Source organism: Colletotrichum truncatum (genome assembly GCF_014235925.2).
Source record: "Colletotrichum truncatum strain CMES1059 chromosome Unknown Contig_0001, whole genome shotgun sequence".
Taxonomy (NCBI): domain Eukaryota; kingdom Fungi; phylum Ascomycota; class Sordariomycetes; order Glomerellales; family Glomerellaceae; genus Colletotrichum; species Colletotrichum truncatum.
In genome coordinates this window covers 2,072,089-2,085,644 of record NW_027222398.1, presented here as the reverse complement: position 1 = coordinate 2,085,644, position 13,556 = coordinate 2,072,089, and the positions used below count along the sequence as shown (strand labels likewise).

Here is a 13,556-nt window from a genome sequence, read left to right as displayed (position 1 = left end):
TGACGGGTTTCGGAGTGACGGGAAGGGGGCGAGGGAGAAGGCAAAAAGAAGGGATGTGTTCGGTCGAAAGATGGGAAATGGAATCAGGGAGGACGTCGCGAGCGAAAGATGCTGGGTTGGGGCGGCTTTTTTTTTTGGTTTCAAGGTGATTGAGCCGTATGAGATTGTCTGCAGGTGAGTGGATGGCGAGACTGCGACACAACCAGGATTGGGGAAAGGATGGACAGGGGTCGCTGGTTGTTGTGGGAGACGACGAGGGGAGGCTTCGCAGGTATTACACTAGTTCTCACCAAGAGTGCGAGGGGCTCCGCCGTCAGCCTTGGGAGCTGATCTTTGGTGTGTTTTTTTCCTGTTTTTTTTTTTTTTTTCTCCCTTTTCCTTCTTTTATTTTTGTTTGCTTTCTGACTGTCTTCTTTTTGCTAATATAGGTAGTACAGATACGTCTCTGTATCGAATTTACGATTAAAGCTATGCAGGACAGAGATTGGACAGGATAGGGGGATGATACAGAGAGATAAAGAGAGCTATTGTGTAGAGGGCCCGCCGTTGGGTTCTGCATTATTGCTGATAAGGCCGGGCTTCTTTCGTGTTTCAGGCCCCCAAATGTGGCGCGGCGCGGATTTTTTGGGATGCTGACTATATGCCATTCCCGGTTGCCTTTGCAGTATAGATCCTCTTTTTCCATAATGGAACTAATAGCCTCGAGCAACGTGGTATTGCCCAATAGATAAAAGCGCTACAGACAAGAAATGGCTACCTTTTTTGCTTTTACTCCATTTTTCGCTTCCTCGCCCACATACACAAACACACATGTCGAATGTTCACCGAAAGAGGATCAAAATAAATGTCCCTCAGAATTGAGTTCTGCAGGTGGTTGTCGAGGGGGACGGGCGGGTGACGTCGCTAGGGGGGTCTCATGGTGGGCAGTCAGGGTCCCAGAAGACAGCGGATGCCAGTGCCCATGACAGGGGACAGCAGTGCGTGTGACGGGCTGAGCGGGGGGGCCACAATCGCTGAGAGGACGGGCCACGATTGGGGCCTTGCGGTCTGGTCGGCACATGTTACTATATTGTGCTAGCAGCATTGGCGAGCGGCGTGGACGGCAAAGCACAGCACTGCACTGCAAATTCGATAATGATCTGTCTCGCTTGGGTTTTCTCTTTTTCGGCTTGGGGCATTTCAGGTTGGTGCTAAATGTGTCAATTCTTGTCTATCCGCATGTGTTGTTGTCTCTTACATCTGTGTGTCTGCCTATTTGTCTTCCCTGTTGCCAAATTAAACAATCATCCGTCTGAAATTCTAAATGCAATTGACATGATGTGGCATATTACCTCACCAAAGCATTACTACTCGACCAAATCTTGGAGCCCTCCCGTCAAACAACCACCATGGAAAAGGCACGCAAGGTACCCGCGACGACGATCACCAAAAATATTTCCAAGCAATCAGCAAGTGCCGTAACAGCCGTCCCGTTGCCTATTCGATTCGCGTTCCCGTGGTTGCAAACTGTTACTGGGATCCGTTGTTTAATTGACCGGGGTGAGAACCACCAGCCATTGGGGGGTCAACTTCCGAAGCCATTGACAGGGTAACCGGCGCCTTCCTTCAACGACAGGGGGAGCAGCAGAGATACGTACACTGCCTACCCTCTTTCTGGGAATCGCTACTCTCAATTGCAGCCTCGGACCTTTGCGGGGGGCGCTTACTTAACCTTTGCATGCGTCTCCAAAAATAAAATTACACTGGAGAAGAAGGAGAGAGGTAGAGGAAGAGTACGTAGCCTACTTACTGCATACTGCATACAGCATTGTCCGGCACTGCAAAACTGTACGTACATGGTAAACCTCATTGTGCAACGCCACACTTTGTTCCCAGGTGACGACGCCTCCCTCCAAGCCCCCCCACCTCCACCCTCCCATGCCTGGCCTGCCGCACACAGCACTGGCGGATTCCTGCTTCATCCCCACATCTCGTTACTGCTCAGCCTCACTCGCTCTCTCGTCTCAACTCGTGTATTTTCTTCATCCGCGGACTTTTCAACTTCATGCCAGTCATCCGTTTTCAAAAGAACTTCAACACGCGGAAACAACACCACCACACCGAAATCTCCGTTGTGAGTGGCTGCACCACACGACCTCCACTCCCCCGCTAGTGAGGCTGAATCGCCTCAGGCGCTCTTCAAGAGGTCTGCTGCGGTCACTTTGCACCTTTTGGATCCTCTCGCTTTCTCACGGCATTCGTCCAGAACAAATTCTTCGAATCCTGATTTCTCACATTTTGTTTCGTACTTTGCATGACCCAGTTCTATTTGCCGTTCCTGATAAAGATAGTCTTTCTTTTTTTCCCCCGATCAACCATATGCTTGTCGATGATGTTCGAACATCACCCCAGGTTCCCTGTTTCCGAGGCACCTGTGTGTGATCGTCACATGATAACGCCGCCAAGGCCAACTTCCCAAGCGAGGTGGCTGCTGGGAGTTGCAACCTGACTTCCCGTCTGTGGCGATTGATCCCATCTTCACCATGACCTTTGCTCAAACTCAAAATAATCCGAACTTTGCACGCAACTCTCCCACACACCATCAGTTTCTTTGCCATTTCCCTTACCTCCCGGCCACCAGATTCCAGACCTTCCATCGACCACTGCGCGCATCATTTTTTGTTCCCCGTCCCCCGTGAACCTTCTCGCTATGCCAGGTCGGCCTTGGGTCTCAGCTTCTCAGCTATTCGACTTTGGCCTCAGCTCTTTTTGAGTTTGAGCGGGCCAGCCCGCGATAAAAGTCGTGGTATTGGCGATGTGCCAGCTTACAGTCCAGATGCCAAGTAACGCCATTCTCAGCCGCATGGCTTTCAAGTGTAATTTTTTTAACTCCATGTTTGCTATTGTGGAAATTGTTCTTGACGGGGCTGAGTTTCTCCGGTTTGATTGTGAAATTGCGATAAATAGCAAGCTTGTATCGTGTAAATAAAGATCTCCTTGACTGAGTCAAGCTTCATATGACGATCAAGACACTTGGACCTCACACTACTAGCTTGAACCCGTTGAAAACTCAGGTCAGCACAAAGAGCTTTAGATGTGCCTGAAGGTGCACGTCACAGTGGAGAAGGGATATCCAGCAGAATGACGATTTTCAAGAACTACAACGGGTTTCTGTGATTTTCATGACAGCCCGTAGAAATTTGGAACTCGGCTCGACGGAGAGTCATGAGCAGGTGGAGTACCCAGTAGGCTTATTCAGCTGTGCAACAATCAAGTGTATCTCGAAATCACGTCTCTAGAAAACTGAAGTCAAGGCAATCCATACATCATAGTTCCATGACAGATACATTTCCGAGTATACATCTTGAATTATGGTCACCTCAACTAAGCTATCGTAATATCAAACACTCACGGCAAGACTGTTCCCCAGAATAGATTCGCCGAGGCAAACCCTGTCAATCGGCGTGATCAAGTAAGTATGTATGGAGACATTCACATCGGCTTCAACATGCAAGACAACTGGTTTTGAACGACGCCAAGGCAGACAGACGGCATCACATTCGTGGACAAAGGGCACCCCGCCACCTCAGACTTTTCACAACCCACCTTATACGCCAGCCCGTATACAACCTTCGTACAACACGACCTCTCACGATGCAGAGCGCGAGGAGCAGATCTGGGGCAACGTAAATGTCGTCGTCACCCACGAACCCCGGCGGGACTCTCCAATCTGCACCGACGCGCAACGAACGCACCGGGAGCGCCAAGGTATCCACTGCCATGCCACTCTCACACTGGCTTTGAGAACGTACTCGGGAAGTCTTGGCCTCGAAGCTTGGTACGCTGGCGCAGTGGCGCCGGAGGCGAGATCGGCGAGGGGGGGGGCCGCGTGGTCCTTTCGGTCTCGGCGCCGGCAGCGTCGTATTTCACAGCAAAAAGTCCACGAGGCTTCGGGCGTTTTCGAGGTCTTGGCGGGCTGCCTCAGCAGGACATGGTTCTGTCTGGTATACTACAGCAGCAGAGGGAGGTGGTTTTCCCATCTTGTGCCGTGTCGTAGACAGATATTGTTTGTGATCGAGCGAGCAGACGTTGTGATTGCCATCCTTCGCTATCAAAAGGAACGTGGATAAGCCACAACGTCCATCACTGACATCAAGTCTCCGAAAGCCCCCACGATTGAAATTGAAGATGTGGCGCAAACAAAATGAAACGGTACCCCAGTTGAAAGAAAAGGGAGCTAAAGTAAGGTAAGATGCAGGGATGGCAAGGATGCAGGAGCGTTTTGCGAATCGGAAAATCGGGAAGGGGGTGTGTTAGCTTGCGAGTTTGGCGAGATTAAAAAGGGTTGGGCTTTGGAGGGGGGGATTGATCCACTGCAATAACGTGGGAAAACGCTGCCACCTAGCAAGCTTGGGGGAGTTTCCGACGGCATCACGATCATCAAACTTAGCACACTTGTTAAGATTAGGGACGAAATTAGAGGGCGGGAAAAATGGCGCGATCCATTGATAAGCAAATGGGGAAGAAACACGCGTTGGAGGGTGGCCCTTTCAAATAGGTGTAGTCTGTTTATACGAAAATTCGATGATATCGCTAGGCGCAGACTGAATACTCGTATACGAGTATTCCATCAAATATTCAAAGGTGGGTTTTTCGGTGTGCGCGGGCCACGAGGGGCGCACAAGGGGTCCTAAATAGCTTATCTACTCTGGGGCTTTCTTGAGATCGATGTCATTGCATGATCTCCGTCCGGGGTTGCGATGTTCCACACTGGTTCTTACCTGTGACAATGGGCTCAGGACGGAATGAAGCAGCGCCGCGGCTTAGGGGTAACGGTAACGAGAGTGCTAAGAGTTTGAGGTCGGGTTTGTGCCGTTTTCTCCGGCTTGGACGGCGACTAACCGCCGTGTTGCACAGATTGAGGTGCTTTTTCATTGTGCAAGATATCTGTCGGGCGTTGCACAATTCACAGCTTAGGTGGAAGGTGTCTAGAGTGTTGATGTTTCCAGAAGCTGAATTGGATGCCCAGGTAGATCAAATATTGTCGAAACGAAGGCACCAGACCCCGTAAGACTTTATAGTAGTCATGTCCAAGTCTCAACTCCACGTGCATAACTTTGTTCACAGGTTTGAAGATCTGGTTACCTCCTGAGTATGCTCATGGCTATAATCGTCAGCCTGGGTATCTGCTCCTCAGTCGCCCCTTCAGGTCCTTACCCGTACTAGTTATATTTCCATTTCAAGGCAGGAATCGTGCCTCTCTTCTATCCTAGCTGATTAAATATATTAAGTGCGGAGGTAAGTATAACTGGTCATTGTTTAATCTTGTCTTCTCACAATCCAGGTTAGGAAACTCAGACTATTTGGCAACAGGTCTTTCCTGTTCTTTCTGGCCGTCTCTGAAGTGGCATATTGTGATTGACTAGCATCTCTTACCCAGTGACGCCCGTAATGTTCCATGGAAGCAGGCGCCATGGCTGTAATCCCCCAAATTACTGTGTCTGTTATCTCCCGGATCATGTTGTTCATCTTCCATCTTCCATACTGGACAGCGTCGTCTTTCTTCGACATCAATTAATCCGACTTCGTTCATCTATTTCTTCTCAATATTGTCGGAATTTTATCAGGCATAGCCCTCTGCATCAAGTTTCATCATGCCACCCTGCAAGAGAAAGTGCGATACACCAGCCTTAGGCCAACCTGCGCGAAAGTCTCCTTATTTGCATTGCCTTTCGCCCATCAGATCCATATCAGCCCCGCAAGCCTCTGCTCAACAAGATCAACCGGAGCCATCCAAGGAGCATCATCCACCAGAGTCCACCATGGACGCCGTTTCGGGGGTAAAAACTAGACATGAGTCACAGTCACAGCACCCAGAGTCTCAAGAACAGGCTGGTTCTCGCCATCAGCCCTGTACTGGACTCCAGAAGGCTTCTTTAAAAAAACAGACTGAGCCAAACCGACAGACTAAGTCGCAACAGCAACATAATGAGTCGTCTAGCACCATGACGGAGCATCAACCTGAGGCACAGCCCTGTGTTGGCAGACAAGCAGTAATCCTGCAACAACCCACGGAGTCAGAACTAATGTATGCGCAATCCTGTTCGACTAAAGAAAAGCAGCAACAGACACCGCCGCAGGAAACAGAGCCCCAGAATCCATGTGAATCATCTCAACAACCACAACAAGCCGGGCTTGAAGAGCAGTCTGAATTAGAGACCCCCCAGCTCAGTGTCAATATCATTCTGCCCACCCCAGAAGGTAGTCCCAGGCTGGCTGCACCTTGTTTGCCTCAACAGGACCCCAACTATCTCACTGTCCCGAAAGTCAAAAAACACATAAACACAAATATCGGAAACCTTTATTTTTATTGCAAGGATTGTACGACTTACAGATCCGTCAAGCGTCGTCCGGTACCAGGACTGGACGAATGTGAATACTGCCTACAAGGCACTCATAATCGATGGGAAAGGAAATGGTGTATGGCTGGCGCCCACGAAACGTCTCGAAGTTTCTTCACTGATGTCACTGGTTTTGAATGGCTTAACTGCAACCAACATCAAATTGACATCGAAAATGCTGATGCATTGGGCCCCGACTCGGAGGAAGAACCCGATGACTCTTTATCTTGGCTGCAAAAGCAGCGTGAAAGCCTAGTGAATGAGGTGTGTAATGGTATCGATTCTATGATAGCCCCAAAGGCCCTGGAAGAAATAATCCGTTTACACGAGACCGTTATCATTCCAATGCGGCTACTTCTTGACGGACAGCGTCCTCCAGTTTCTTTAATGTATACTGGGTGGTGTGCCACCAGAGCAGTATAGGATTTGCTGGGTATAGCAAACAATAACTATGACGGATGAATCAAGGCTGACGTTGATGACAGTAAAAATGGAAGACCACGATGGGCACAAACTTCAGCTTCCTTACCACACACGTGAACCGCTCATGACACCACAGGGCCTCTCCGACATTGACGAAAACTATAGGAAACTATGGAACGAACATTTCGAAGCCAAAAAGGGAGTGCCGTCGATGTCGGAGGATATCTGGAATAGAGTGATGGGGCGGGAGACGCAAAAACAACGACACTGTGGGCCTTTCGAAGTGCCCTTCCCGACTCATCTCAACATGGATTACTACTTGCATTGGGGTCCATTCGATCTGGGAGTTCAAGCAGGACTAGCGGACCCCTCTTTGAGGATAACAAAGACGGGCGTCAATCACAACGGCCAATGGCGAAATAAGCTCATGGTTCACTTTACTGGCCCAGGTGAGCCAACCTTGCAACAGCAGCAAGCTCTAGCTCTTTTATTCACGCGCGTCGTGGAGTGGAGAGACAACGTGACTAAGGAAGATCCAAAGACACTAAGTGACTCTTTGCGGAACAACTACGAATATGATATATCAGTTGCGAGGCAGGCTTACTCTCAATGCAAGCTGGACGTTGGATGGGATAGTCGTCAACTTCCCATCAGAGGGATCGGCGGGGAGAGCAGTATCAATGTAAACACTAACAAAATAAAGAGCGAGGAAGCGACAGAAGACACTCGCAACAAGGGAAAACAACGAGAGGAGCTTAGAGGAAGGCCACTTTGTGTGCGACGATATGCAAGAAGTTGTAAACCTAAGCATACACCTTGGGACGAAGCGGCCCTGCGTGCCTTTAGGCTGAGCAAACACCACAAACAAGGAGAGAGCAGCCGTGGCAGAAAGTAAGCGGATGGTAGCGAGTAAAATGATGTGTAATGTTGGCGGCCATGGCGGACTGTTAAGGTGGGATTGCCTGGCTGAGGAGGCGTTTGGCTGGGCTGATAGCGCTTGTATCTGTATACCCTCAATCACAGAGATGGCACCGTAGTTCAAACAAAGCGTTACTTTACAAGCCCTGACCTTGAAGAGTGACAAAAAAGGGCAAATGTCATATTGTACTAGACTCAAATTAATAACCGCAATTCCATATTACCACGGGTTTGGTATCGCAATCTTCTTCCACAAAATGCTTCCTGTAGTTTCATGACCAGGAGCAGGCAATTGAATGCGGTTAACATGTACAGTCACCACTTAGGTGTTCCTTCAAGCACGTCTGAAAAAGGTACAAAATAAACTCAGTTCGACTCCTCATCGCTTGTGGCCTCAATGTTGGACTTCTTCGGCCTCGACTTGTTCTCCTTGGTGACAGCCTTAGAGGAGTCGACCACTGTTGGGAGGCCATCGCCCTCCTCGGCATTTCCGACCTCATGACCCAATTCGCGCAACTTCGCGTTGATAGCAGGAATTGATTTTACAAGGGCCTCATACTGAGCTACCGATAGGGAAATACCCTAGTGCATTGGTCGGACAAAGTAAGTACAGGTCGCAGCTTGGAGGTGGGGACCCAATGATGGGGAGTTAGGTTGATATACTGACCTTCTTGCCGGGCAGCATCTCGCCGTCCTTTTCATAGAACTCGCGGATGTTGACAAGTGTTGTCTTGTTGAACTGAGAAACGCCGACGCGGCGCTTGTTCGAGAGCTGGCAAGAACGTCAGCGCACATGAGGCGACACGAAAAGTGATTGGGACACGAAACCCGATGAAGTGTGAAACTTACATCCCAGTATTGATTCCCATCCTTATCGACGCCGGCGGAGCCATCACCGGCGGAGTTGGAGGTCTTGGTCTTCTTGGTGGGCTTGGAAGTAAGGATATCGTCTTCCTCTGAGTCGCCGCGCGTTTCGCGCGGGGCACTGCGTTTGGTACCCTTTGTGAACGGCATGGCTGCGTCGCGTTTACACTAAAGAGTGGTTTGATGAGTAAACCGGATGCACTAGCCTGCGAATTTAATGCAATAGTGAGATGATTGACACAAAATCGCAAGGGTGGAAGGAAATTCGCAATGCGACTATGAGACAGATAAGGTACAATCGCATGCGAAATGAAGCTTGCAGCACTTGGCAGGCGCGTTGCGGTCGGGTCGAGTAAAGTGGTCTGGCGCGACTTCCAAGCATGACGATGGCCCCCCACATACGCCAGACCACGTGCTTACACACGTGATGGATGTTGCACCTGTTAAAGAAGGATGCCATGGAAATCTAAGACCAGGATCTTTTGCACCAGCAGAACGGGAAATGACTTGATGTGACCCTACCACGTACCGGTTGCACTAGTATTTGTGCATACACATGGCAGTCCTGCTGCACCAATACTGAAATTTGACCATCCTTTTTCCTGTCTTTGCTGCAGGGGAGATCCGTCTTTCGTCTCACATTGAAGCTCACAAAAGATGTGGCCCCCCCCAGACCCAGAGATGGACACTATTTCCACGACTGCTTGAGAATTGTTTCAACCCCAAATTCCGTCCCTTGTATCTCCGTTTTTCTCTCCTTTTCAAGTGTCCGGGGGGATAAGGCCCCCTTTTATGTTTGCTCATCTACGAGATCATCGCCCAAGAACCGGAATTAATATAGAGGTGGGATCAGAGTGGAAAGACACTGCCCAGAAAGATTACCACTCTACGGGGATTTTTTTCGTGCCGACGGCAGGGGGCCGTCACTAAAATTAGGAATTCTAGAGCTTCCACAGCTGTGAGCCAAATCATTGCTACGTACTTCTTAGTGGTAATACAGTGGACAGCGGTGGTAGACGCACGAGCCAAAATGCCCTTTGGGGGTTGGCGCCAATCATTAAACCTGTCACATACCCCACTGGCGCTGGCTGGACAAGACGTCAACAATCTCCCCCCAATCCATTTTGCGCTTAGGCCCCTAAACCGAGATCTGAGTCTAATGGTTAGAGAGGGTGGTCAAGCACTTTTTTACACTCGCCGTCACGCACGCCTCTTTTTTCCTCCTACTAACTAATTGTTCGAAACACTGCTACGAAACCCTACCGTGTGTATTGGTGGCTGACCTTACAGAACCTCCACGGCCAACCTGTCCTTTTTTTTTGAGCTGGCGTCTGCAGCTGTACCCCTACACCCTCTGCATGTCATCTTCGCCAATTTTTCAGCTGCTCGCTTAATTGTTTTCGCTCTCTCTCTCTCTCTGTCTCCCAGCTGCTCGACTCGCTCAATGCACGCTTTGTCCTTTAACTCTAGCATCAGGGATGTGAGAGCATAAGGCTCCTGACGAATTCAATATAACGACATACTAAGCAAACATGGACTCGACTCCGGCCGCCGAAGTGCATCCACCCGGCGCAACTCCCTTTGTCGAGAAGCAACAGCCAGCCGACAACACAACGACATCTGCTTCCCCTGCGAATGAGACACCGGTGATTAAAGAACCTGCGATTGAACAAAAGCTTGCGATCCCGGCTGAGCCGATTACAACAAGTACACCAGTAGCAGCAGCAGCAAACGCAACAGAAACACCCAAGTCAGAAGAAGATGATGATTTGTTGACAAAAGTTCTCAAGTTTCTGTCGACAGCAACACCGGAAACCCTGGGCGCTATTGCAGTTGGTCTTGCAGCATCCACATACTTCATTCTCGGCAGGGTTGGGCTTGTGCTTGTTGGCGCATTTGGGGGTGTTGTGACCTTCATCGCATATGAGGCGCGCCACCCAGAGGTCTCCCGGGCGGTCCGGGGCGAGAAGGGCATTGATGTTCTCGAGCGCCTCTCCATCACAAGGATTGCTGAACCACCCAAGGATGATGCGGAAGAGGAGGAGAAGCTGATCCAGGGTTTTGACGACTTCCAGCCAGAGACTCGCGAGGCATTGACTGGCTTGGTGGACGCCGTCATCCGCGACTATGTCAAGTGGTGGTACTCGCCCATCCTACCCACCGACCGCTCGTTCCCCCTGTCCTGCCGGAAGCTCCTCAACTCCTTCCTTCTCTCCGTCTCGAACCACCTCTACCGTAAGCGACCTGCCGACTCGTTCCTCGATTTCATGACGAACTCCTCGTCCATGTTCATCGTCTTTCTCTCCGAGCTATCTTCCGCCTTCACCGAGCAGCACAACGAGCCCGGCGCGTCGGCTGCTGAGGTCATTTCCAAGTACCTAGAAGAGAACCCAAACTCGAACTTGGCCAACCTCCTAAACCACCCGCAACAGGCCGCCAAGTTCCGCAACGTTGCAGACGACCTTCTCGGTTTCCTCGACCGCTCGGCTTACAACTGCGATCCCGCGCGGGTTTTCTTACGGGAGATTCTGGCAGGTGTAATATTGGAGATGACTCTGCAGTCATGCTCAAAGCCTGAGTGGATTAACGGCTGGATCGTATATCTTTTGGAAGCCGGCGAGCCGGACTTTAGCCAGGCCATCGATGTTGGCATGCAGACCGGTCCTGAAGCTGCTGCAAACAATGCAAATAACAATGCTGCTTTTGCCGATATTGACGGAAACCTCGGCAACATCGCCCTGACCAAGGGAAACCGAAGCTCCTTGGATATGGAGAGAGCTCGCCGCAAGGAGTCTTCTGCGCACAAGAAGCAGTTAAGCAAGGCTGACGAAGAGATGGAGGAGGCCATGGAGGAGATGAAGCGAATGAACGCATTGATCGCCGAGGAAGAGGCCAAGAGACAATCCCGTCAAAGCATCAACGCATCGAGAGAGTCTATCGTGCAGATTCCCGAAGGCAAGATCGTATCTTCGCCTGGAGAGGTGTCTCCCAGATCGCAGTCTTCAGCGGATAAGCCGTCAACCTACGGATCCAATGGATCGAACGAGTCCAACAAGGAGGGCAGCCTGCACTCGCCTTTGACGTCGAAAGCCAACACGGAGACTTCGAGCCAGAACCCGTCGCCCAAGCACGTCGCCAGCAGCAGCACCTCGTCTCAGTCTCAGTTCTTGAGCTTCGACCAGATCGTGCCCCCCGCCAAGGAGGATCCGGATTCGTCTGACGAAAGCCCCCGCAAACCCCAGTTGACCCTGCACAATGCGAACATCATTCTTCATGATGATGCTTCCAACGACAATAGCCGGATCCGTAGTAAGCCCCTCTGGGACTATTTGGTCCAGATTGAGCCATCGTCGCATCACTACTCTGGCTGGATGATCGTCCGGCGCTACTCCGATTTTGAGACGCTGCATGAGATTTTGAGGCGCATTGCTACGATTTCGGGCGCGACGGCCTTCACTGAGAAACATGCGGAGCTTCCCAACTGGAAGAACCATACCAGAGCTTCCCTCCGTGGTGAGTTGGAGCGATATGTGAAGGATGCCTGTTGGTACCAGTCACTCGCTGAGAGCGAGGGTATGAAACGCTTCTTGGAGAAGGACAATGGGCTTGGCCATGGCCACAGCAACTCCAAGTCCGGCCTGGCTTGGGATACCGTCGGCAAGAACATGTTGGATGTACTTACGATGGGACCCAAGGGTGCCGTAGAGGGAGGCAAGGCTGTCTTTGGCGGCGTCACAGGAGTGTTCAGCAACATTGGTCTCGGTGCAAGAAAGAATACGGCATCGTCTTTGTCAGAGATACAAACCAATAACCGTTGGTCAACGGGCACCCCGCCAAGGATGGACAGCACTACCAGCTTGAACGCGGCACTTACATCACCCGTTGGAAGCGGGCCACGCAAGCCTCGCGACAGTCTCGACAGTCAGCGATCCTCAGTCATTTCAACTCAGCCAGGCAAGATCGCCCCTATGGAGAGGAGACCCAGCTTCGACCCTCGGGGTGATTCGGAGGCAGATGGCTTGAAGCCTCGCTCCGACCGCTGGGAGCGAAACACACCAAGCGCAACGGGCAGTCGCGAACATAGTAGAGCTTCTAGCCTTGCACCGCTACAGTCGCCTCCACTGCGGTCGCCGTCGTCGACGAGCCTGGATGTAATGCACATTCAGCACCTACCTCCTCCTCCTGACGAGATGCCTGAAGATTACGGGTCGCCTACGTATGTGGACATGCAATCAAAGATGACTGAGGCTACTGGAGTTCGCAACAACAATAGCAACGGCAGCAATAACGGGCCTGCCTCCCCTAGTCTGCCTCAGGCCGGCAAAAAGGAACCCAAGCCAGCGAGACAACATTCTCCACTAACGGAGCAGGAAACAAACGTGGCTGTTGAGCTGGTCTTCGCCATTATTAATGAGATGTACACGCTTTCATCGGCCTGGAACATTCGCAGGACGCTGCTGGCCGCCGCAAAGTCGTTCCTCCTGCGGCCTGGCAACCCGTCACTGATTTCAATTCAGAACATGATGCAGGAGTCGGTCATTGAGGCCAACACGAGCGATACGGGACTTGGATATCACTTGCGCAAGTTGCGGGAAAACACGATGCCGACAGACGAGGAGCGGGCAGCGTGGCCGGCTGAGATGACGGATGAAGAAAAGGAGAAGTTGCGTATCAAGGCGCGCAACTTGCTGATTAAACGTGGTGTTCCGGCTGCTTTGACTGGCGTTATGGGACAAGCGGCGACAACGGACGCGCTTGGGCGTATTTTCGACAGCCTCCAGGTTGAGGAGGTGGCGCGGGGCCTGATGTTCGGAATGATGCTTCAGGCTGTCAGGGTGGTGACCCATTAAAACACATACACAGGTGCGGCGAGAAGATGAGGAAGCAATTTCTGTACGAACAGCACAAGGAAGCGAGCGCGACATTTTAGCCGCATTGTAAGGTTAGATGACATTCAAAGAAAGATCATGG

At 51.1% G+C, this 13,556-nt stretch overlaps 3 protein-coding genes across 3 annotated transcripts; 2 read left to right on the top strand and 1 right to left on the bottom strand.

Moving 5' to 3' along the window:
- Positions 1–6,870: 6,870 nt before the first annotated feature.
- Positions 6,871–7,698, top strand: CTRU02_200507 (uncharacterized protein; the record flags this gene model as incomplete). Its single annotated transcript, XM_070203703.1, has 1 exon — positions 6,871–7,698. One exon carries the CDS (start codon positions 6,871–6,873, stop codon positions 7,696–7,698), a length of 828 nt encoding a protein of 275 aa, XP_070062285.1.
- A 389-nt stretch (positions 7,699–8,087) lies between these two features.
- CTRU02_200506 (RNA polymerase II transcriptional coactivator) lies at positions 8,088–8,735 on the bottom strand (the record flags this gene model as incomplete). Its single annotated transcript, XM_036718515.1, has 3 exons — positions 8,088–8,303; positions 8,389–8,493; positions 8,571–8,735. The coding sequence occupies 3 exons, from the start codon at positions 8,733–8,735 to the stop codon at positions 8,088–8,090; spliced, it is 486 nt and encodes a 161-aa protein (XP_036589515.1).
- Positions 8,736–10,117: 1,382 nt separating this feature from the next.
- CTRU02_200505 (5-oxoprolinase) lies at positions 10,118–13,435 on the top strand (the record flags this gene model as incomplete). The annotated part of the gene is made up of 1 exon (XM_070203702.1): positions 10,118–13,435. One exon carries the CDS (start codon positions 10,118–10,120, stop codon positions 13,433–13,435), a length of 3,318 nt encoding a protein of 1,105 aa, XP_070062284.1.
- Between the last annotated feature and the right edge of the window lie 121 nt (positions 13,436–13,556).